The following is a 24240-nucleotide window of genomic DNA, read 5'->3' on the forward strand; positions in this document are numbered from 1 at the left end:
ACATTAGTTGAACTAGTAAATGGATCATAAAGAAAGAAAGGGAATTCCAGAAAAACATCTACTTCTGCTTCACTAACGCCTTTGACTGTGTGGATCATGACAAATTGAGGAAAATTCTTAAAGAGATGGAAATACCAGATCACCTGACCTGCCTCCTGAGAAACCTATATGCAAGTCAAGAAGCAACACTTAGAACCAGACATGAAACAATGGACTGGTTCAAAATTGGGAAAGGAGTACATCAAGGCTGTATATTGTCACCATGCTTACTTAACTTATATGCAGAGTACATCATGTGAAATGATGGGTGGGATGAATCACAAGATTCCAAGAGAAACATTAACAACCTCAGATAATACAATGATACCACTCTAATGTCGGGAAGCAAATAAGAACTGAAGAGCCTCTTGACGAGGGTGAAAGAAGACAGTGAAAAAGCTGGCTTAAAACCTCAATGGGGACAAAGGGGAAACAGTGACAGATTTTATTTTCTTAGCCTCCAAAATCCTGTGGATGGTGACTGCAGCCATGAAATTTAAAAAAAAAAAGCTATGGCAAATCTAGACAGTGTATTAAAAAGCAGAGACACTTTTCAGACAAAGGTCCATCTAGTCAAGTCTATGGTTTTTCCAGTGGTCATGTATGGATATGAGAGTTGGACTGTGAAGAAGGCTGAGTGCTGAAGAATTTATGCTTTTGAACTGTGGTGTTGGAGAAGACTATTCAGAGTCCCTTGGACAACAAGGAGATTAAACCATTCAATCCTAAAGGAAATCAACCCTGAATATTCATTGGAAGAACTGATGCTGAAGTTGAAGCTCCAATGCTTTGGCCACCTGATGTGAAGAGTTGACTCAAGGGAAAAGACCTTGATGCTGGGAAAGATTGAAGGCAGGAGGAGAAGGGGATGACAGAGGATGAGATGGTTGGATGGCATCACCAACTTAATGGACATGAGTTTGAGTAAGCTCTGGGAGTTGGTGATGGACAGGGAGGCCTGGCATGCTGCACTCTGTGGGGTCACAAAGAGTTGGACATTACTTAGCAACTGAAAAACAACAGCAACAATATAATGCTTTAAGCAGTCATTTAAAAATCTATTGAGATACATTCAAGACACACTATCAGTTCAGTTCAGTTCAGTCGCTCAGTCGTGTCCAACTTTTTGGGACCCCATGAACCACAGCACGCCAGGCCTCCCTGTCCATCACCAACTCCCAGAGTTCACTTAAACTCATGTCCATCGAGTCGGTGATGCCATCCAGCCATCTCATCCTCTGTCACCACCTTCTCCTTTTGCCCCCAACCCCTCCCAACATCAGGGTCTTTTCAATGGGGCAACTCTTCGCATGAGGTGGCCAAAGTATTGGAGTTTCAGCTTCAGCATCAGTCCTTCCAATGAACACCCAGGACTGACTGATCTCCTTTAGGATGGACTGGTTGGATCTCCTTGCAGTCCAAGGGACTCTCAAGAGTCTTCTCCAACACCACAGTTCAAAACCATCAATTCTTCAGCACTCAGCTTTCTTCACAGTCCAACTCTCACATCCATACATGACCACTGGAAAAACCATAGACTTGACTAGATGGACCTTTGTTGGCAAAGTAATCTCTCTGCTTTTGAATATACTATCTAGGTTGGTCATAACTTTCCTTCCAAGGAGTAAGCGTCTTTTAATTTCATGGCTGCAATCACCATCTGCAGTGATTTTGGAGCCCCCATAAATAAAGTCTGACACCGTTTCCTCTGTTTCCCCATCTATTTCCCATGAAGTGATGGGACCAGATACCATGATCTTAGTTTCAAATCAAAATGAATTTTTTTTAATATAAGTAACCTATAGAATGGCCAGGAAAGCAAAACAGAAGAACAAAAAAATCAGAAGAAACCAGAAGCAAACAGTAAAATGGCAGACTTAAGCCATGATAAATCAATAACTACATTATATAAACCAAAGGAATGGAATAGTGAACCCCAAAATATACACACACAGGTATGATTAACTGCTTTTTGAAAGAGGTGTAAAAGCAATTCAATACAGAAAGGACAGTCTTTTCAATAAATGGTGTTGGAACAGTGGGACAACCAAGTGTTATGGATACAAGACCCTTGTAGAATAAATGTATTCTGGAACTCTCTTGCTTTTTCGATGACCCAGCAGATGTTGGCAATTTGATCTCTGGCTCCTCTGCCTTTTCTAAAACCAGCTTGAACATCTGGAAGTTCATGGTTCATGTATTGCTGAAGCCTGGCTTGGAGAATTTTGAGCATTACTTTACTAGCCTGTGAGATGAGTGCAATTGTGTGGTAGTTTGAGCATTCTTTGGCATTGCCTTTCTTTGGGATTGGAATGAAAACTGCCATTTTCCAGCCCTGTGGCCACTGCTGAGTTTTCCAAATTTGCTGGCATATTGAGTGCAGCACAGAGGAACCAGAGATCAAATTGCCAACATCCGTTGGATCATGGAAAAAGCAAGACAGTTCCAGAAAAATATCTATTGCTGCTTTATTGACTATGCCAATGCCGTTGACTATGTGGATCACAATAGACTGTGGAAAATTCTGAAAGAGATGGGAATACCAGACCACCTGACCTGCCTCTTGAGAAACCTATATGCAGGTTAGGAAGCAACAGTTAGAACTGGACATGGAACAACAGACTGGTTCCAAATAGGAAAAGGAGTACATCAAGGCTGTATATTGTCACCCTGCTTATTTAACTTACCTGCAGAGTATATCATGAGAAACGCTGGGCTGGAAGAAGCAGAAGCTGGAATCAAGATTGCCAGGAGAAATATCAATAACCTCAGATCTGCAGATGACACCACCCTTATGGCAGAAAGTGAAGAGGAACTAAAAAGCCTCTTGATGAAAGGGAAAGAGGAGAGTGAAAATGTTGGCTTAAAGCTCAACATTCAGGAAACGAAGATCATGGCATCTGGTCCCATCACTTTATGGGAAATAGATGGGGAAACAGTGGAAACAGTGTCAGACTTTATTTTTTGGGGGGGCTCCAAAATCACTGCAGATGGTGACTGTAGCCATGAAATTAAAAGACACTTACTCCTTGGAAGAATAGTTGTGACCAACCTAGATAGCATATTCAAAAGCAGAGAGATTACTTTGCCGACAAAGGTCCGTCTAGTCAAGGCTATGGTTTTTCCAGTGGTCATGTATGGATGTGAGAGTTGGACTGTGAAGAAGGCTGAGTGCCGAAGAATTGATGCTTTTAAACTGTGGTGTTGGAGAAGACTCTTGAGAGTCCCTTGGACTGCAAGGAGATCCAACCAGTCCATTCTAGAGGAGATCAGCCCTGGGTGTTCTTTGGAAGGAATGATGCTGAAGCTGAAACTCCAGTACTTTGGCCACCTCATGTGAAGAGTTGACTCATTGGAAAAGACCCTGATGCTGGGAGGGATTGGGGTCAGGAGGAGAAGGGGACGACAGAGGATGAGATGGCTGGATGGCATCACCGACTTGATGGACGTGAGTTTGAGTGAACTCCGGGAGATGGTGATGGACAGGGAGGCCTGGCGTGCTACAATTCATTGGGTCACAAAGAGTTTGACATGACTAAGCAACTGAACTGAACTGAACTGAATACAAATATCTTCTCCCACCACATGGCTTTTCTTTTTACTATTATAATGATTTCTTTTGATTAAAGAAGTACTTAATTTTGCTGTAATATACTCTAAGCCTTCATTTTCTCATCTGTAAAACTAGGGATTATGGAAGTATTTTACTCACAAGATTGTTATGAGGGATACATTAAAGAATTCAGGTACTCCTGGTACTCTGAAAAGCTCAAGAGATATTATTTTATCTCCAGTGCAACTCTCTCATTCTCCATAACCTTCTATTTCCTTCCATGTTCTCTCTTCTGAATCTCTGAGAGGTCCTATGGTATAGCAAAAACAGTTGACCATATAGCTTTAATCATTAGTGATTTAGTCATTCTTTGTGAACATAGGTGAAAAAGTCACTAAACGTGACTCACTATCCCATGACCCCGCCTTCTAACGGGGGAAGAAATATAAACACTACAGAAGGGAAGTGCGTTTATTTCAGTGGCTAACACCCAGAAAGCAATATGCTTGGCGCCCCAGCATGTTTCATCTTTCTCCTCTGCCAGCTCACAGGTGAGTGCAACCAGATCCTCTTATTTTCCTGATTGCCTACCCCATCCTGGGTGTAGCTCCAAGCTCCTGGCTCCACTCTGAATCTCTGGCTCAACTCAGCAGGCTCTATCTCTCATGTAATATTTTTTTGTTTCCTGTGGTATCTGAATCACATATGGCAGAAAGAGACTGCAGGGACAGGAGAAGGAATGACTTTGGGGGTTAACTGCTCTTCTGACTGTCCCAGGGAAGGAAGGGCTGAACGAAGTGGTGTTGGGTATCAGGAAGACCTGTGTTCTAACCTGGAGTCTGCCGTGAATTAGATGAAAAATGTCATCTTCTCCAGACCTCAGCTCTTCCTCATTTTGAGAGTAATTTTAAAAACAAAATGAGATGCTGAGATGGTACAAGTGTAAATTTCTTTACTTAGAAATATGTATTTTAAATATTTTTATTTAAATATATTTATAACATTTATACATGTATTTCTATGTTTTATATTTTCATTGTTGTTTAGTCGCTAAGTCATGTCCAACTGTTTTGTGATCACATGGGCTGTAGCCTGCCATGCTCCTTTATCCATGGTATTTCCCAGGCAAGAATACTGGAGTAGGCTGCCATTTCTGTCTCTAGGGTATCTTCCTGACCCAGGGATCGAACCTGCATCTGCTGCACTGGCAGGCAGTTTCTTTACCACTGAGCCACCAGGGAAGCCCATGTTTCATATTTACATCAATATAAATATATGTTATTTAGAAAAATATTTTAAATGATTATGCATTTAACAATCATTTTAATGGCAGAGAACTTTTGAATTTTCTCTCTTAACCCAAGCAATGCAATCAGTGTCTACTTAGAAAACCAATCCTTTCCTCCCCACCACCAGAGCTCTTGAAGTGTTTTGCATCAACAGACTCTCACCCTCCTTGAGTTCTTTAAAAGTTTCTGTTTTTAGGAAGCACCTGGTCCTGGTATAGACCCCCACTTTAAAACCTCTCCTGAACGGAAATGGTGATCAGAAGTGGAACTTGGGGATGGTGATGTGGGGGGAAACATGGCAGGACTTTTCAAAACCCAGGTGCTCGCCTGAAACCTGACCTGGGGCAGCAGGTTGGTTGGAGCAGCCCCTGCTCCAAGAGACTGTGGCAGCCTGCATGCTATACCTCCTGTGATTGAAAGGACAATCCAAGATTGTTCTAGACCTTCCAGGAAGTAGGACCATGGAAGGAGTGCTGCCCCCGGACAAGAAGTCCTGTGTTTGATAGTAACTATATTATTGTGAATAGGTTTCTTGGCCTCTGAAACTTTTTGCTTACAAATTCATAGCAGAAAATGAAACCTAACTTGCAAATTATTGTGGTGTTTTAAATGAGATATCAAATGCAGAACAATAAATAATAAATCACCATTTATTAAGCTCGTATTACACAAGGCATTTTTCATACAATTTCTTCACAAGTTTTCAAGATAGGTATTATTATCCCCAAAATGTAGCCTCTGAGAAGTCAAATGTCTTAGGCAAGAGGAGGTAGAGCAGAGACTGAGTTTCCAAAGCTAGTGCTCATTTCATCACAGCAAACTAACTGGCTAACACTGTACTCCCAGGAAAAGTGCTTGATAAACATGTACTTGAGCTGAATCTTCCCCAGGGATTCCTTCTCTCTCCAGGTACACGAAGCCAAGGTAGGTGCTGGAAATGCCCAAGAAGAATAGGTAACTCCATTGTCAGAATGTGGATGCACCAACCAAGAATCACCCTAGCCAAATTCAGAGGGACTAAGGAGTAACTCTTGCAGCCTCAGTATTCTCATCTGGAAAATGGGCACAATTTTGTGGTGATTCTATTATACAATAGTGTTGAGGAGAAAGTTAATAAAATGAAATTAGAAAAAGTGGGTGAGATGGTATTGGGGAGATGTTGAAAAAGACAAGAAGAGAAAAACAAGAAAAAAGGTTTGGGAGGTCACAACCCAAAGGAAAGGCGTGTAGCAAAGGGGAGGAGCTGTGGTCCCTTCTTGTTATGAAGAGCATCTTAGGGTTGACTCTCCTGGTGCAAAAAATATCTGAGACTTGGCCATGGCAAAAAGCAAAGGGTCTTCTCTCCCAGCTCCCTCCACTTCCAAAAGTAGCTGGGAATGCTCACTGTAGGAGCTATCTCCCTGTGCGGTGGCTGGACATACTCTTTTGTTGTGCATTAACCAGTTACTGATGTGTATGCATTAGGGTCCAGACCACCTTCTAAGAAGCTTACCTTGAAAGAAGCCGCCCAAAAGAGGTTTTGGGAAATCTCACTTTTAGTCATTCTTGTAGAAATGAGACCCAAAAGTAGGAAGCGTTCTCAAAGCCTGTCTCTTATACCACTACTGCCTGCTTCCCCTGTGCCCCCCACCATGGTTCAGACTGCTGTGTGCTTCTCAAAAACAACCTTCACATCTGTATTCACCCTTCACCCTCACCCAAACTCTGGTGAATAAAGGTTATGCCTTTTCTCCTGTGAGACTTTAGAATACTGAAACTCAAAGCAGTAGTGGGAGGCAGAAGTGGAAAGAATGAGGTCTTTAGAGAAGGCCGAGGAACAAACTATCTCCTCTTGTCACATCTGCCACTTTCCAGTTTGGGGTCTTGGGAAAGTGACTCAACATCTTGGAGCCCCAATTTCTTTATCTATAAAGTTCAGCTTAACCTCTATCACACAGAGTTGCTTTGAGGATCAAGAAAGGGAATACTCATTATACCAAGTATTCATTGCTGGAGTTATTATTACAGAGGAACCAGAATGGAACCCAAGTCTCCTGACACCCAGTTAGCCCAGAGTTCTGTTTTACACTGCCCCAAGCTGCTTGAGAGGAGAGGTCATCTCCACTCATCCCTGGATGAGATCCCAGACCCCATCACCACAGGATCTGGAACCTAATGCCTGTAGATCAGTCATCTGCTAATTCACAGCAAAATGGTATGTCTAGTCAACTGCTAGGGGAATAGCTCCTTCTGGGGAATTTAAAGTGGAAAATAAAATGACAATCATGGTGGAATTTCAAGGGGTTAAGTGTGAGAAAGAGTTGAAGACTTTCTCAGGGAAGGGCTTTGAAGTAGGCTTTATGAGTATTAAACATGATTTCGATAGACAGAGAAAAGGATAAAGCACCAAAAAAAAGTGTGAGTTAGGACAAAAACAGGGGATCAGCTGAGGAGGGAGTCCTGGTTGCATGTCTGGTAGTTAAGTGAGTGGCCATCCAAGGCTTCAATCATCCCACAGCATCAACTTTTGCTTGCCTAGGAGCAAAAATCCTGGGCTTCTCTAGATACAGTCAACCTGGGACGTGTAATACCCCTGAACTAATGCCAGAGGAAGGCTACTACTTGAGTTGAGTGCCTGTCAGTCTTATCCAAACCATTTTGCTGCTACAAAATGAGGAGGGAGTGAAATGGATGCAGAGGAGGCAAGTTACAGTATTTACTGCACTGATCCAGGTGGGAATCTCATGGGATCCAAACCTCCAGGCCTTATAGATTAATGGGAATAGCCACCCATTCTCTAGGCTCTTCTGATCATACATGTTACATCCCCCATCCCCCACTGTGTGTTCCCTAAGTACCTGTCACTTCTCCTTTCACAACACATGTTGTTACTTATTTAATGACTCTCTTCCAACTCCATGAGTACAAGGATCATGATTATTTTGCTCCCCATTTATACCCTCCAATTCCTAAACAGTATCTGGCCAAAATATGGAGCTAAACAAACTCTTGTTAAAAGAAGGAATGACTGAATGAGCAGAGCATGACCTACCTAGGTGTAGTAAAACTATAGAGGACCACACACTGAAGGTGGGGAAGCCATCCAAGAGAGGGAAGCTTTAGTTCTGTCTTAACACCTGAGAAGAGAAGTGTCTTGTTTCTGGATCAAGAAACAGTCAACTGGGAAGAGGAAGCAAAATTGGTTAGGATTTGCCAGTCCAGCCCCCTAACCTCTGAGCTCACATACAGGAATGGCATGGAACCACTTTTCTCCTTTATGATGCTTCTTCTCATCCTGAAGATACAATAAAGACAGAACAATGTCCTCCATCTAGGTTCCCGTTGGCAATTTGCACTGTAATGCCCTCCAGTTTCATTCTAACAAGGAACAACGAATTTGAAGACAGTTTTTGTATGTTCACAAAATTCACATTTCTTAAAATGTACCCTGGGGAGATAGAACTGCATATGTAGAGATGTAAAAAGAACAATTATTTACTTGTGGCTTAAGTGTTGCATGAGTGCTAAAACACGAAAGTCAAACTCTTACAGTTTTATCACCCCAACACATCAAATGAAAAAAAATATACTGAAATGTACCCTAATCCAGGAAATTCACCTACTTAGGGGCAAGTCATAGCCAGTCTTTACTTGACTTCAAAATATTCACCCCTTTCATCTTGCGATTGAAGTAAAAGAATGAATGCATTAATTGATAAATCAAAAATTCAAAATAAAATTAATTTTTGTCTGTAACATTTACTGGGACTATTCTGACACCTCATGAGATGACCAAAGAGAAAGCAATGAAAAATCATCTTTCCCTTAGTATTAGAGAAGCAAGGAGGGCAGTTAAAAAAAAAAAACCTGCTTACTTAACAGGGTGATTTGACAAAGGCTTGAGCGATCCAAAGTATATATCCACTGACTGATATAGAGAGGAAAAAGTTTGAAAGAAAAAACCAACTCTTAAAGAGCATTCACCCAGGAAGAGAAACCAGTTCTTGCAGAGATAAATTTAGCAAATAAGTTGGTCAAGACCTGTAATCAGAGGACTAGGTCAACATTTGGTAGCAACAGATTCCCTTACTCTGGGGCATTGATAGAACTGCTTGCACCTGAAGGATGGTCAAGAAAGGACTTGAATGGGAATTTGGGATCCAGTGAGGCCCCTGGGATTCAGAGTGGACACCTAAACCCTTGAGGGAACTGAGGATGGGGAGTAATGGAAAGGGCTGGAGCTGTAACAAATGCCAAGGGACCTTCAAACTGAGCTGCAGTGTAAAGAGTTCAGGCTCCAGGGCTGGAATGACATTGGGTTAAACCCTCAAATTATCACCTGCTAGCTTTGTGCTCTTGGACAAGTTACTTGAGGTTTTGTTTTGTTTAAATCAAATCCAGTTTACAAACTTTTGCTATGAAGGGCCAAATAGTAAATATTTTAAGTTTTGCAGGCAGTATGATTTTTATCACAACTATCCAATTCAACCTTTGTAGTGGAAAAGCAGTCATAGACTGCTGCTATGGAAAGAACATGGCTGTGTTCCAATAAAACTTTATTTTCAAAACAGGGGCAGAACAGATTTGGCCTATGGCCTATAAGGTTGCTGATCCCTAATAAAAGGACCAAAACTAATTTTCAGGATTGCTCTAAGTCACAGGTGTAATATTTACAAAAAAAAATTTGACACAGAATAAACCCTTAGTAACAGCAAAATAGTTATTTGGGAATAATACTTTCTAGGGTAGTTGAGTGTTAACAGGAATTATAATTTTAGATAAAAACTTCTTCTGGCATCTCAGATGGTAAAGAATTTGCCTGCAATATGGAGGACCTGGGCTTGATCCATGTGTTGGGAAGATCTCCTGGAGAAGGGAATGGCTACCCACTCCAGTGTTCTTGCCTGGAGACTCCCATGGACAGAGGAGCCTGGCGGGCTATAGTCCACGGGGTAGCAAACAGTCAGACATGACTGAGCAACTAACACTTTCACTTTCAGGCTTTCATGATTTTAGATATCTGAATAAGCCAGTTGCAGGAATTTGGGTTTTACTAGAAGAGTTATGAGTTACATGAGTGCTGGGGTGGTAGAAAATACTATGGTAAGAGATCTAGCTGTGAAACAAAAAAGAGCCTGAATGATTGGTCAATCAGCACAGGCCCAAGTAGGCACAGTGCCTGGGACCCACATTAGTTTTCATTTTAATTTTTTTTTAATCTGAAGGAAAAAAAATATTGCAATAATAATGACTATGTAGTAACAAATCTAACAGGTGTTACATCCATTTTTATACCAACACAGCACAAAATATAAATTTTAATATTTTATGGAAGAATGACCAACTAGGAAGGAAAAATAACTTTGGGTTTTTACTTTTACAGAGAACATCTTTAAGGAGAAGACTTTGGTTCTGATTTTAGTTTTTCCACTATTTCTGAACCTTGAATAACTTCTACTATTGAGTTTTCTCATTTGTAAAATATGCTGTATAAGGTCTTAACCCTGTGAGTACTGAGGTAGCGTCTGCCTCTTACCATGTATTTCAGTAAGTCACTTAACATCATTGTGGCTGTGGTTCCTGATCTATAAAATGAGACTGTGAAAGAAAAAAAAATTCTTCCTGTAAGCATTGGTTTGGGTTACATGAGATCAGAGTCGGGGCTTTCAAACAGCTAATCCCTATCTAAGTTCCCTCACTGCTACATCCAGAGGCCAACCTTCAGATCTTAATAGATAGAAGGTGACTTATTCCTCATACTTGTTTACTAGAAATACTCACTTGACCACTTCTGGAAGCTTTTTCAGCAGCCATTCTTAGCTATTTTTCACCTGGAGACAAAAAAATCAGTGATGGTTGTTTGCAAGTCATGCTTTTTGAGGTGAATTAGTATTGCAGTGAAATAAAAATTGGGGAAACAGTGGGCATTAAAACCCTACTACAATTCCTGATAGTTCAGAGTAAGCATCACAAGGTAGCCTGGGCATATTTCAGAGCTCCCAGTCACCCATTTTTTCCCTTTTCACTCAAGAAAGGATACTGGAACTCAAGTGAATGAGAACCTCATTTAGGGATGATCTTGAATTCCCTCCATTCTATTATAAAATAGAAAATTTTTCCATTGTGTATATAGACCACAACTTTTTATCGATTCATCTGTTGATGGACATCTAGGTTGCTTCCATGCTCTAGCTATTGCAAATAGTGCTTCAATGAACAGTGGGATACATGTGTCTCTTTCAATTTTGGTTTCCTCAAGGTATATGCCTAGGAGTGGGAATCCTGGGTCATATGGTGGTTTTATTCCTAGTTTTTTAAAAGAATCTCCATACAGTCTTCCATAGTGACTGTATCAGTTTACATTCCCAACAGTGCAAGAGCGTTCCCTCTTCCCCACACCTTGTCCAGCATTTATTGTTTGTAGACTATTTGATGATGGCCATTCTGACCGGTGTGAGGTGATATTACCATACATAAAATAGATAGCCAATGGGAATTTTCTGTATGTTTCAGGAAACTCAAACAGGGACTCTGTATCAATCTAGAGGGGTGGGATAGGGAGGGAGATGGGAGGGAGCTCCAAAAGGGAGGGGATATATGTATACCTATGGCTGATTCATGTTGAGGTTTGACAGAAAACAGCAAAATTCTGTAAAGCAATTATCCTTCAATGAAAAAATTAGTTAATTTTAAAAAATAGAAAAATAAATCATCCTCAAAATTCTATGTTACCATTGTCTTTAAGAACTTATAGCTTTCTTCTCAGTGCTCTGGCTTGTGCTTGAGAACCTCTGTCCCAGGTCTTGTAGACTGTCACCTTCCTCATCTGCATCAAAATTGGCTCTCCCAGGAGCAGCCTGGAAGTCCTACATGGAGCTTGAACAGTAACCTCCCTACTTGTCCTTCTACGGGAACTTGTCAAGACTGCAGCTGGGTTTCACGGTGTACCTCAGAGCTTGGTCTTTTCAACCAGAGGTCTCTGGAAATGGGGTGGATTTACCTGCCATCACCCCTTTCAGGCAGAGAATTCTGACCTCAATGTCTTTGTGTAAAGAGGTCCCAAAAGGTTTCCTGGGGCTGGCTAGGTTAGACTGAAAGGGTTTCTTGGGACCTTTCCGAGACCCAAAGGGAGTGAGTAATTGGTGGCAAAGGCAGGGATTTGGGTTTATTTTATGGTTCTCTGTTTCTGCAGGGCCAGCAGCCTCTGGAATCCCAAAGAAGCTGGTTGGTGCCATTGGTGGGTCTGTGATTTTCCCTCTGAATCTCTCAGTAAATCTAGTTGACAGCATTATCTGGGTCTTCAATTCAACCACTCTTGTTACCATACAGCCAAAAACAGCAGGCAAAAAAGCCCTTGTCATAGTGACCCAAAAGCGTAACATGGAAAGAGTGAATTTCCCACATGAAGGCTACTCCCTGAAGCTCAGCAGACTGAAGAAGAACGACTCAGGTATCTACCGTGTGGAGATACACAGCTCAACCCTCCAGGATCCCCTCACCCAGGAGTATGAGCTGCATGTCTATGGTGAGCAGAATCAGGTCCGAAGGCGGATGACTGCCTTCATAAAGTGGTGAACTCCCTGATATTGAAGCTGTTCAAACAAAGACTGGATGTCTATTCCGTTGTCTATTTCTCTTACAGAGTACCTGTCAAAGCCCAAAGTCGTCATAGGTCTGCAGGAGAATAAGAATGGCACCTGTGTAACCAATCTCACATGTTCCATGGAACATGGAGAAGAGGATGTAACTTACAGCTGGAAGTCTCTGGACCAGACAACCAATGAATCCTACAGGGGCTCCATTCTCCCCATATCCTGGAGGTGGGAGAAAAGTGACATGACCTTCATCTGCATGGCCAGTAACCCCATCAGCAGCAACTCCTCAAACCCTATCTTTGCCCAGAATCTCTGTGAAGGTGACTGTCTCTCCTCTTTCTCCAGGAGTCCCTGTTCTTAAGACCTATATCTTCTTCTCCTGGTTCCCATGTGAACAAACCTTTTGTGAAAACTAGAAGCCCTGGGGAAATCATCAGACTGGGAGGAAGGTTGCAATTGCTCTAAAAGCTGTGCCATTTTCCCTAGCTGACTCTTCTCCCTGGCTGTGCCTCCACCCGTTCTCTTTCTAAAGGTGCTGCTGGGGGCCAGGCTCCCTACGTGGTCCTCTACGTCCTGTTGTCGTTCTTCCTGCTCTGTTCCCTCGCACTGGTGTTAATTATTTTTATCATACGAAGAGAAAGAAAAAAAGGTAGAGTATGTACTGTTTACCTCAATCTTGCATCTTTTCCCTCATTCATTTAACAAGCATATGTTGGACTGTGTGCCAAGCTTCGTGCCTGGCACTAAGGATGCAGAAATGAGGAAGCCACAGTCTGTCCTAAAGGACAGGACCATCCATTGGCACTTGGTTCTGCAGTGGAGAGAATACTTTCATTTCTATCCTAAGGCCTTATCAGTCCCTTCTCCAGTGCCTGCCTTCTCCTTCCCCCCAGAGGGACTTACTAGTGTAGCCCTTCTGCTGACACAGGCCCCACACAGCTGACTCTGCTCCCCTGACCAGAAGGCCATGGCCTCCAACACTGAGGTCCACAGACCAGCACACTCCAGTCAGCCCATCCCTGTCAGAGCCCCCAGCCCATCCCAAGTCCCTCCACTGGATCAACTCCAGAGATTTCTCTTCACTCCCCACCTCAGTCTAGATACATTCCTCTTGGAGAAGGCATTGTCTGTCTTTCTCCATGCTATATCCCATGTCCCTAAACCCTGCTGATTTGTCTTTTTGGGTTCCCACTGATACCGTCCACTGAGGGTATCAGGGAGGGACCTAAGCATTGGTTAGGAATGAACTGCAGACACTGAGATCTTCTTTCCCTCCTGGAAACACTGAGGAATCATTTATGATCTCCTCTGCTTCCTATTTAGAGTTTGGGAAGCAAAGTGATGAGGGTTACCAGTTCATCTTGGAGTTTTCCTGGGTTTAGCATTAAAAGGCTCATGTTCTGGAAAACCCTTCAGTTACAGGAAAATCAGGATGCTTGAAAATCACCCTAAGTGGGTTATTCAAATAGGATGGTGTACCAATAAGGGTGGCCAGTGGAAGGAGGACCAGCTCTGATTCTCTCTCAACTTGTTTTCAGAGATCATTGAAGAGAAGAAGGAACTGGACAGTCATCAGAAAACTCTTCCCTTCCCTCCCATTCCTGAAGAGATGCCCGAGTATGATACAATCTCTACTTTTAATGTGAGTTCTTTCCCATTTTTTCTGGGGCCTGATTCTCCTCTGAGTCCCGCCTTTGTTTAGTTGAGCTTTTTCCAAGGATTCGGACAACATGAGAAATGAGAATGTATAACCCTTGAACCCAATGCACTTTATCTCTTCCATCTTTTTTTTTTATTCAATTTTAATTAAAAAAAAATTATACATGTGTTCCCCATCCTGAACCCTCCTCCCTCCTCCCTCCCCATACCATCCCTCTGGGTCGTCCCAGTGCACCAGCCCCAAGCATCCAGCATCGTGCATTGAACCTGGACTGGCATCTCGTTTCATACATGACATTTCACATGTTTCAATGCCATTCTCCCAAATCTTCCCACCCTCTTCCTCTCCCACAGAGTCCATAAGCCTGTTCTATACATCAGTGTCTCTTTTGCTGTCTCGTATACAGGGTTATCGTTACCATCTTTCTAAATTCCATATATATGCGTTAGTATACTGTATTGGTGTTTGTCCTTCTGGCTTACTTCACTCTGTATAATAGGCTCCAGTTTCATCCACCTCATTGGAACTGATTCAAATGTATTCTTTTTAATGGCTGAGTAATACTCCATTGTGTATATGTACCACAGCTTCCTTATCCATTCATCTGCTGATGGACATCTAGGTTGTTTCCATGTCCTGGCTATTATAAACAGTGCTGCGATGAACATTGGGGTACACGTGTCTCTTTCCCTTCTGGTTTCCTCAGTGTGTATGCCCAGCAGTGGTATTGCTGGATCATAAGGCGGTTCTATTTCCAGTTTTTTAAGGAATCTCCACACTGTTCTCCATAGTGGCTGTACTAGTTTGCATTCCCACCAACAGTGTAAGAGGGTTCCCTTTTCTCCACACCCTCTCCAACATTTATTATTTGTAGACTTTTGGATCGCAGCCACTCTGACTGGTATGAAATGGTATCTCATAGTGGTTTTGATTTGCATTTCTCTGATAATGAGTGATGTTGAGCATCTTTTCATGTGTTTGTTAGCCATCTGTATGTCTTCTTTGGAGAAATGTCTATTTAGATCTTTGGCCCATTTTTTGATTGGGTCATTTATTTTTCTAGAGTTGAGCTGTAGGAGTTGCTTGTATGTTTTTGAGATTAGTTGTTTGTCGGTTGCTTCATTTGCTATTATTTTCTCCCATTCTGAAGGCTGTCTTTTCACCTTGCTAATAGTTTCCTTTGTTGTGCAGAAGCTTTTAAGTTTAATTAGTTATATGCCAATAAAATGGACAACGAGGAAGAAATGGACAAATTCTTAGAAAAGTACAACTTTCCAAAACTCGACCAGGAAGAAATAGAAAACCTTAACAGACCCATCACAAGCACGGAAATTGAAACTGTAATCAAAAATCTTCCAGCAAACAAAAGCCCAGGTCCAGACGGCTTCACAGCTGAATTCTACCAAAAATTTAGAGAAGAGCTAACACCTATCCTGCTCAAACTCTTCCAGAAAATTGCAGAGGAAGGCAAACTTCCAAACTCATTCTATGAGGCCACCATCACCCTAATACCAAAACCTGACAAAGATCCCACAAAAAAAGAAAACTACAGGCCAATATCACTGATGAACATAGATGCAAAAATCCTAAACAAAATTCTAGCAATCAGAATCCAACAACACATTAAAAAGATCATACACCATGACCAAGTGGGCTTTATCCCAGGGATGCAAGGATTCTTCAATATCTCTTCCATCTTTATGGATTCTTTCCTGTGCAGGAATTGATGGCCTTTGGTTCTGACCCAGCCGGGAATGCTAACACTGTGATCCATGGAATCACTCCTTCCCCCCGGCACAATGGCCACTCAGCAGGCCTGATCCCTTTTGTATAGGACAGTGGAGATAGAAATGTGATTTATTTATTTATTTATTTTTACTTTACAATATTATATTGGGTTTGCCATACATCAACATGCATCCACCAGGGGTGTACACGTGTTCCTTTAACATATTTGAGTTATGGTGTCAGAAGGTGGGCTTCAGAGATGCTTTTTCCTCTGAGGCAATTCAAGGAACCAGCAGGAGGAGGCTCAGATGTTCCACACCCAAGACTTCCCATGTGTGGGTCATCAAGCTTCAGTGACCACAAGGTTAATTCAAAGAAAACTCTTTGAAAAGAAAATCCCAAGATAAAGTTGAAAGAAATCCAAATAACAAGAGACAAATTGGGGACTTCACTGGTGGTCCAGTGGTTAAGACTCCACACTCCCAAAGCAGGAAGCCCGGGTTCAATCCCTGGTCAGGGAGCTGGATCCCACACGCTGCAACTAAGAGAGCCTGCACCCAGCAATGAAGATCCTGTGTGCCACAACTAAGATCCAGAAGAGCCAAATTGATTAACTGATTATAGAAAAATGAGAGAGAGAGGCAGTTTTGAGACAAGAACTAGATAGACAGCTTCAAAAGGTCCCCTGGGAGCAATCATTGTAGCCAAGGCTGGGCTTGCTCCTTAGGGGTCATAGTGCTCTTTCCACATTGGCCCACTTAATGAAAAAGTTAAAGCACTTTAGAGCCTCAAAAATCTTAGTGTTACTTCAGCCATCAATGCCTCTGGATCAGGATGCATCTTCTTACACTTATCCACAACTTTTCCAAGAGGAGTCATTACATTTCCTCTTCCAAGTTGTTGATGTTCTGAGAGCTCCTTCCTTCCTTACAGGAGAGACCTCTCTGTGCTCCACTCAGCCTGACTTTTGTCAAAACTAATCACTTTCCTAACATCCCCCTCTTCTCCTGCTCAAGACACATTCCCTGGAGACCACAGTACTGTCCTCGATGTTCAAGAATAAACTTTACTGACCCAGGATATCTGTCTCTGGCCTGGGAGGAGCTTTTGTTACTGTTGTCATCATTGTTTTATCCCTTTCTGATTTGAGTTTGTTTGCAACATTAGCAGTATTATTTCAAATTATCCTTTAATCACTTGGGAGATTCATAGCTCACGGGACTTATTTATCTTACGTATTTATTAGGTGATTTAAACAGAACACAGTTTAAAAATAATGCAGTTGCTTCTTGAAAAAAGTCATTAATAATTACAATGGCAGTCACGGGCAAGAATACTTCTTACTCCCTGTTCCTGCTCCAGAACCCTCTCTTCCCTCTCACCATCTCTTCCCACCTCTGCTTTCCCTTCTCCAGATTCTGGATGCCTCTTTAGCCTTGTCTATGTGACCCAGGGTGTTCAGTTCAGTTCAGTTCAGCTGCTCAGTCGTGTCCAACTCTGTGACCCCATGGACTACAGCACTCCAGCCCTCCCTGTCCATCACCAACTCCCAGAGTTTACTCAAACCCATGTCCATTGTGTCAGTGATGCCATCCAACCATCTCATCCTCTGTCATCCCCTTCTCCTCCTGCCTTCAATCTTTCCCAGCATCCGGGTTTTTTCAAATGAGTCAGCTCTTCACATCAGGTGGCCAAAATATTGGAGTTTCAGCTTCAGCATCAGTCCTTCCAATGAATATTCAGGACTGATTTCCTTTAAGAGGGACTGGTTTGATCTCCTTGCAAAGTCCAAGGGACTCTCATGAGTCTTCTCCAACACCACAGTTCAAAGGCTTCAATTCTTTGGCATTCAGCTTTCTTTATAGTCCAACTCTCCCATTCATACATAACCACTGGAAAAACCATAGCTTTGACTAGACAGATTTTTGTTGGCAAAGTAATGTTTCTACTTTTTAATATGCTGTCTAGGTTGATCATAACTTTTCTTCCAAGGACCCAGGGTGTAGGTGATGATTTCTTTTGCTTGTTTTCTGCTGCTGCTGCTGCTAAGTCGCTTCAGTTGTGTCCGACTCTGTGCGACCCCATAGACAGAAGCCCACCAGGCTCCCCCGTCCCTGGGATTCTCCAGGCAAGAATACTGGAGTGGGTTGCCATTTCCTTCTCCAATGCATGAAAGTGAAAAGTGAAAGTGAAGTCGCTCAGTCGTGTCTGACCCTTAGCGACCCCATAGACTGCAGCCTACCAGGCTCCTCCGTCCATGGGATTTTCCAGGCAAGAGTACTGGAATGGGGTGCCATTGCCTTCTTTGTCTTTGTTTTCTAACAGGGCACTATTCCAGAGGAAAACCCAGCCAATACCATCTATTCCACTGTGCACATAGCCCCAAAGGTAAGAACCCTTAGGGCTGAGTTTCATCTTAGGTGTCCCATCCTCTTTTCTTATTCAAGATTACCTAGAATTTCTTGGGCCCCAGGGATTTCATTTTCCCTGGTACTAAAAGGCACCCAGTATATCCCATTCCTGTTGCTTAAGTTTACAAGTATGTGGGGAAAAGGGGAGAATTGTGTTTTAGGAGTTGAAGTGGGGATAAAGTGGAACAAATAGAGTAGGAGAGAGGTTCCAGGTAGGACTGATAGGGAAAATCAGCAAGAGCCTTACTGAGGGCATGGGGAAAGGTCCACGGCTTCAGCTGTGCCTGGGAGAAAGGGATGGATGGCTGGGGAGACAATTCCAGCTTATTTCGGGTCACTTGTAAACCGGAGGCAGGAGAACATTCCTCTTCTTTTCCAAGGTCTAGCTGTGTTACATCTAGTTTGCACCTCCCCCCACAGTCAAATTACTACCAACACAGTAAGTTTGTAAATCTTATTCCTTCAGAGATCACACTTGGTGGAAGCAGGGATACCTTCCTTTCTCATCTTCAAACCAGATCAGAAAATTGAGGATGGGGCAAGCACTGTGCTTAGTAATAGGAAAGGTTGGTTTGGATAGATTGTTAGAAGGAAAGTTCAGTCCATTAAGCATTCAAGATAAATGTGGGTTAAGCTTGAGGGATAGTTTTTCTAAGGTCAAAATGATTAAACAGAGGAGCAAGCACAGTGGCAGGGGTTGGGTTGAGTACCCTTGGCAGTGAAGTGTCTGGGATGGTGGGGTCTCCTGGGAGGATCCAGAGCCCTGCTCCCTTACAGCATTCTTCATCTTTATGTCTGCCCGACAGGTAACAGAACCCCACTCCCTGCCCATGTTGTCAGATACACCAACGGCATCTTTCTATAACAATGTCATGTAAACAGACATGTGCTCCAAAGAAAATGATCACAAGAATTCACATCAAGGAAGAATGAAGAACACTAACTTTCTTCCATAGTAAACTATCCCTTATGCTACTTCAGAGTTAAGAGTTCCTAATCTGGGAATTCCCATGTGGTCCAGTGGTTAGGACTCTGTGCTTTCACTGCTGGGGGCCCAGGTTCAATCCTTGGTTAGGGTACTAAGATCCCACAAGCCATGGGGTGAGGCAAAAAAAAAAAAAAAAGAGTCCCACATCCTATCCACTGCTGACAAATCTCCTCAAACCCCAAATCCCTCCCTGGATATTTGACTAGGAATTTATTGGCCAATTCAAAGCAAGGGTCTTAGAAGCATCTCTGTTGAAATGTTAACACGGATTCAAACAGCTCCCTTTCCAGGGCTTGGAGATGAGGAATACACCAAGTGCTTGGTTGCCAAGAGGGCAAGAACTTCAGGGTGGCCAGCCGACCTTAGCAGCAGAAGCAGAAGACAACAGTCAGAGGGGATTGATTTACTGACTCATCAGTGACATGCTGAGCTCACGAGTGCTGTGCTGAGCTCACACTTATTTTGGTCAGATGTACTCTCTGTGACCCTGAAACTGACCCTTCAGGAACTACTTCCCTGGGCAGTGGCAGCAGGCCTGATCACAGATTTCTGAAACCCAGGGGGTCAAGTGTGGATACACAAGACTTGGGAGTCAAAGTGCACAAGGAAAGAGAAGCCGGGTGGAAGACAGTTTGGCTGACTGGAAACTCAAACAAGGAACATGCCGAGAGAGAACATTGCTTTTGGATATCTTTCTGGATACACAACTTGAATGGAAATGTTGGGAACAAATCTGAGATCCCAGGTCTGGGGGTGTGAAGGGTCTCCTTTATTTACGGGAAAACAACTTCTGCATTGGGGAAGTGTAAAAATAAATGTCACTTACAAAGAGGAAGGTCTATTCATTTTCGGAGCTTTTGCTATTTCTGTAAAAACAATCAGCACAAAATAATCCTTATGCCAAATAGACATATTTTTGAGGTGACAAATTCTGTTCCCCTTCATGCTGCTGCGGCTGCTAAGTCACTTCAGTCGTGTCTGACTCTGTGCGACCCCATAGACGGCAGCCTACTAGGCTCCCCCGTCCCTGGGATTCTCCAGGCAAGAACACTTGAGCGGGCTGCCATTTCCTTCTTCAATGCATGAAAGTAAAAAGTGAAAGTGAAGTCGCTCAGTCGTGTCCGACTCTTAGCAACCCCAGGGACTGCAGCCTACCAGGCTCCTCCATCCATGGGATTTTCCAGGCAAGAGTACTGGAGTGGGGTGCCATCACCTTCTCCAGTTCCCCTTCATAGATGTGTCCTTTCTGAGACACCACACCCAGTGGAGTGATATTCACATGGTAAATATTGTAAGTGATTGTATTTATTACTACTTTTTTTTTCAGAGTTCTAGGACTTTTAATTTGTCCCAAAATTGCTGAAGCAAAAATCATGATAAAACATTCTGCTTTCCTTTACACCCCCAATGCAAAAAAAAAAAAAAAAACTCCATAGAAAAAAAATGGTTTTGTACATGGGAAGAAACAATATAAATTCAAAACTTACAGATAAAGGTTAGCTCTATCACTCATCTCTTTAAAAAGTTTATATGAATATCCAGTCAACACCAACAGGGTTATCTCCCTTGAAATGTTATCTATATGGATTTCCAAGCAGACCACAGGGCTGTATACTGTCTTGGAATGTCCTCAGAAGGCTCTGTCATTGATCAGGTAGCACAGTAAAAACCCCAGAGTCCTTTCTTTCTAATGGAAGAGAGAGAGGAGACAGGGATAGAAGAAACTATTCAAACTTCGTCTTCTTTCCTTGTGGCTATGGTTTCCTCCTCCTCCTCCTCTGCCTTCTCAGAAGCCTCCTGGCCCTCCAAAGCCTCCCCGGCCTCTGCCACCAAATCCACCTTGGCCACCTCTGCCACCACCTCGGCCTCCAAAGCCACCTCTGCCTCCTCAGGCCACCAAAGCCACCTTCACCCTTAGGTTTGGCCCAGTCCAAAGTGACTTTGTTCCCTTCAATTTCACCATCTTCCCTGGCCTCCTTGGCAGCTTTGGCATCTTCCTTGCTATTGAAGTCTACAAAACCAAACCCTTTGGAGGATCCAGTCTCCTGGTCAGTGACTATCCTTGCTTGAATAGAGCCATCAAACAACTCCTTTAACGTCTCTTCTGTTTTTATCCTGAGAGACCTTTGACAAACAGAGTTTTGGATGGCTGGCTTCTTGCATTAGGTGATCCTGTGGGTCCTTGCAACTCCAGTCTGATGGCTCTGCCCTCAATTTCCCTTTTATTACATGAATTTAAAGCTTCTTTAGCATCTTCAAATGAAGCAAATTCTATAAATGCATACCCTTTAGATATGCCATTTTGGTTCTGGGGTACCTTGATATGAGTTGCCTTCTCAAATACTTCCTAAAGAATGTCTTCCGTTGCACTATAGGAGAGATTGCTTAAAACCAGGGTTTTTGATTCACCACTGCAAGTGCTATTCTTTCCATCTATATGGTCTTGACTTTGACCTTTCTGTTTTTTTTTTAACTATGTTCTATTTTATTTTTTAATATAAATGTATTTATTTTAATTGGAGACTAATTACTTTACAATATTGTATTGGTTTTGCCATACATCAACATGAATCCACCTGGATCGCCCATCTATCTCTGTTTCTTGCTTTTCTTTCAAGGTTTTTTCTGTATCAGCTTCTGTCTTAAATTCAATATAAGCAATCCCTTTACTCTTTCCATCCTTGCTGACTAATCTGATCTCCACAGCATCTTCAAACACTTCTTTTAATTCATCCTGAGTAACTTTGTAAGGCAGATTTTTAGCCAAAAGTGTTCTTGCATCTCTATCTTTCTTACTGTTTCCCTTCGGTTTTTCTAGTTTAATTTCATTGCCAAAGACTTTTAAACTACTGAGTTCCAAGGCTTTTTCCAGGTCTTTGGCAGATTCAAAATCCACATAGCCAAACTCTCTAGACACACCAATTCTGACATTGACAACAGCAAGATCATTTTTAGCAAAAAGGTCACTGATACCTGTTTTCAATGCAGGAGCAGATTTATTGAAGTTCAGGTTTCCAACAAAGAGATTGGAAGACGTAGTTGGTTCTGTGTTTCTTGGCTTCAGGAGCTGCTTTTTGTTTGGCCATTTCCTTCTTTCGTTTTCCAGGTGCTTCTTTGACAGGCTCTTCTTCCTCTTCCTCCTCCTCCTCCTCTTCCTCCTCCTCATCATCCTCTTCATTATCGTCATCCTCTTCCTCCTCTTCTTCCTCCTTCTCCTCCTTTTCTTCCTCATCATCCTCATCATCCTCCTCCTCTTCATCATCGTCCTCCTCCTCCTCCTCATCAGCATCATCGTCATCTTCTTCTTCATCTTCAGCAGTGCTCTTGGCCTTCACAGGAACAGCTTTTATGGGAGCTTTCTTTCCTTTGGCTTGTACAATCTCCATAGGTTCCTCTTCGAGTCATCTTCGTCTTCCTCCTCCTCCTCCTCCTCCTCATCGTCATCCTCGTCATCCTCATCATCTGTGGCAGGAGCAGCACCAAAAACAGCAGCTGCCTTCCTCATGGCTGGCTTATCCTCCTCTTCATCATCTTCCTCTTCCTCTTCACTGTCATCTTCATGTTCTACATCACTGTCTTCTTTCTTGGCATTCTTGCCGTTCTTTGTTCCCTTGCCTGGGGAAGCTGCTCCCTTCTTACCAGAGGTGCTACCAATGCTTTGTCTGGGGTGGCCCCCTTTTTGCCAGGTGTTACCACTGCTTTGGAAGGTGTAACTGTCTTCTTGGCTGGTGTAGCTGCTGCCTTTTTTGCCAGAGGTGACAGCTGCTTTCTTTGCTGGTGTGGCAACTGCAACCTTTTTTGGGGGGGAAACCATCATCTTCTTTGCAGGAGTTGTGGTAGCCTTCTTGCCTTTTTTTTGAGGGATAACAACCTCTTCTCTACTCCTCTCATCATCTTCATCTTCTGACATTTCCTCATCTTCACTATCTTCTTATACCTCCTTTGGGGGAGGAGCCATTTTCTTGGAGTCACCTTGATTTTTACCAGCCTTTGCTTTGGATAAAAAGGCTAATCTCTTCTTGCTACGTTCTTTAAGCACACGCATTTTAAAAATTACACCTCCAGCCAGAATTGAACCTTGCTTCACCAAACTGTTTCTCAATGAGGACTACAAGTGGACCACTGTTCAGTTCAGTTAAGTCACTCAGTCGTGTCCGACTCTTTGTGATCCCATAAATCGCAGCACGCCAGGCCTCCCTGTCCAGCACCAACTCCCGGAGTTCACTCAGACTCACATCCATCAAGTCAGTGATGCCATCCAGCCATCTCATCCTCTGTCGTCCCCTTCTCCTCCTACCCCCAATCCCTCCCAGCATCAGAGTCTTTTCCAATGAGTCAACTCTTCACATGAGGTGGCCAAAGTACTGGAGTTTCAGCTTGAGCATCATTCCTTCCAAAGAAATCCCAGGGCTGATCTCCTTCAGAATGGACTGGTTGGATCTCCTTGCAGTCCAAAGGACTCTCAAGAGTCTTCTCCAACACCACAGTTCAAAAGCATCAATTCTTCGGTACTCAGCCTTCTTCACAGTCCAACTCTCACATCCATACATGACCACTGGAAAAACCATAGCCTTGACTAGACGGACCTTTGTTGGCAAAGTAATGTCTCTGCTTTTGAATATGCTATCTAGGTTGGTCATAACTTTTCTTCCAAGGAGTAAGCGTCTTTTAATTTCATGGCTGCAGTCACCATCTGCAGTGATTTTGGACCACTGTAACTGCCAACAATTCAAGGCCCTTCAAGTGAGGAAAACCACCTTGGAGAAGCCTTTGAGGTAAATTGTGGCACCAAATTCCACCACCCTCGTCTGAATTTAAATTAAGGCAGCTTTAAAAAACCAAAACACACCTTAACCCATAGTCTTCTATTAAAACTTCCTTTCCCATGTTACCAACTCCACCCCTTTCAGCCCTGGAAGGGCCACATGGGATAAGTCTCAGGCCACCATGGGTGCAAAGCCCAGCGCAGAAAGCATGCAGCAGGGCCTTCTTCCGGAG

The 24240-nt window shown here is 42.9% G+C and overlaps 1 protein-coding gene and 1 pseudogene across 5 annotated transcripts; one reads left to right on the top strand and one right to left on the bottom strand.

The window, feature by feature from the left end:
• The first annotated feature begins 4011 nt into the window (after positions 1-4011).
• Positions 4012-20073, top strand: SLAMF7 (SLAM family member 7). Of its 5 annotated transcripts, none has more exons than XR_015161687.1 (7): positions 4012-4143; positions 12053-12385; positions 12503-12680; positions 12988-13104; positions 13994-14097; positions 18169-18231; positions 19533-20073. XR_015161687.1 is itself a non-coding variant. In XM_086394550.1 (7 exons), exons 1-7 carry the CDS (start codon positions 4095-4097, stop codon positions 19130-19132), a joined length of 1011 nt encoding a protein of 336 aa, XP_086250676.1. In that variant the 5' UTR covers positions 4012-4094; the 3' UTR covers positions 19133-20073. The 5 variants fall into 5 exon arrangements, 4 of the variants coding, with proteins under 4 accessions (XP_086250676.1, XP_086250675.1, XP_086250678.1 ...); XM_086394550.1 differs by having other exon boundaries at positions 12503-12775; positions 19061-20073; XM_086394549.1 differs by having other exon boundaries at positions 12503-12775.
• Positions 20074-20950: 877 nt separating this feature from the next.
• LOC147376870 (nucleolin pseudogene) lies at positions 20951-23287 on the bottom strand (annotated as a pseudogene).
• Between the last annotated feature and the right edge of the window lie 953 nt (positions 23288-24240).

Source organism: Bos grunniens, chromosome 3 (genome assembly GCF_055505025.1).
Source record: "Bos grunniens cultivar Pamir isolate PY7600 chromosome 3, Bosgru_T2T1.0, whole genome shotgun sequence".
Lineage (NCBI taxonomy): Eukaryota > Metazoa > Chordata > Mammalia > Artiodactyla > Bovidae > Bos > Bos grunniens.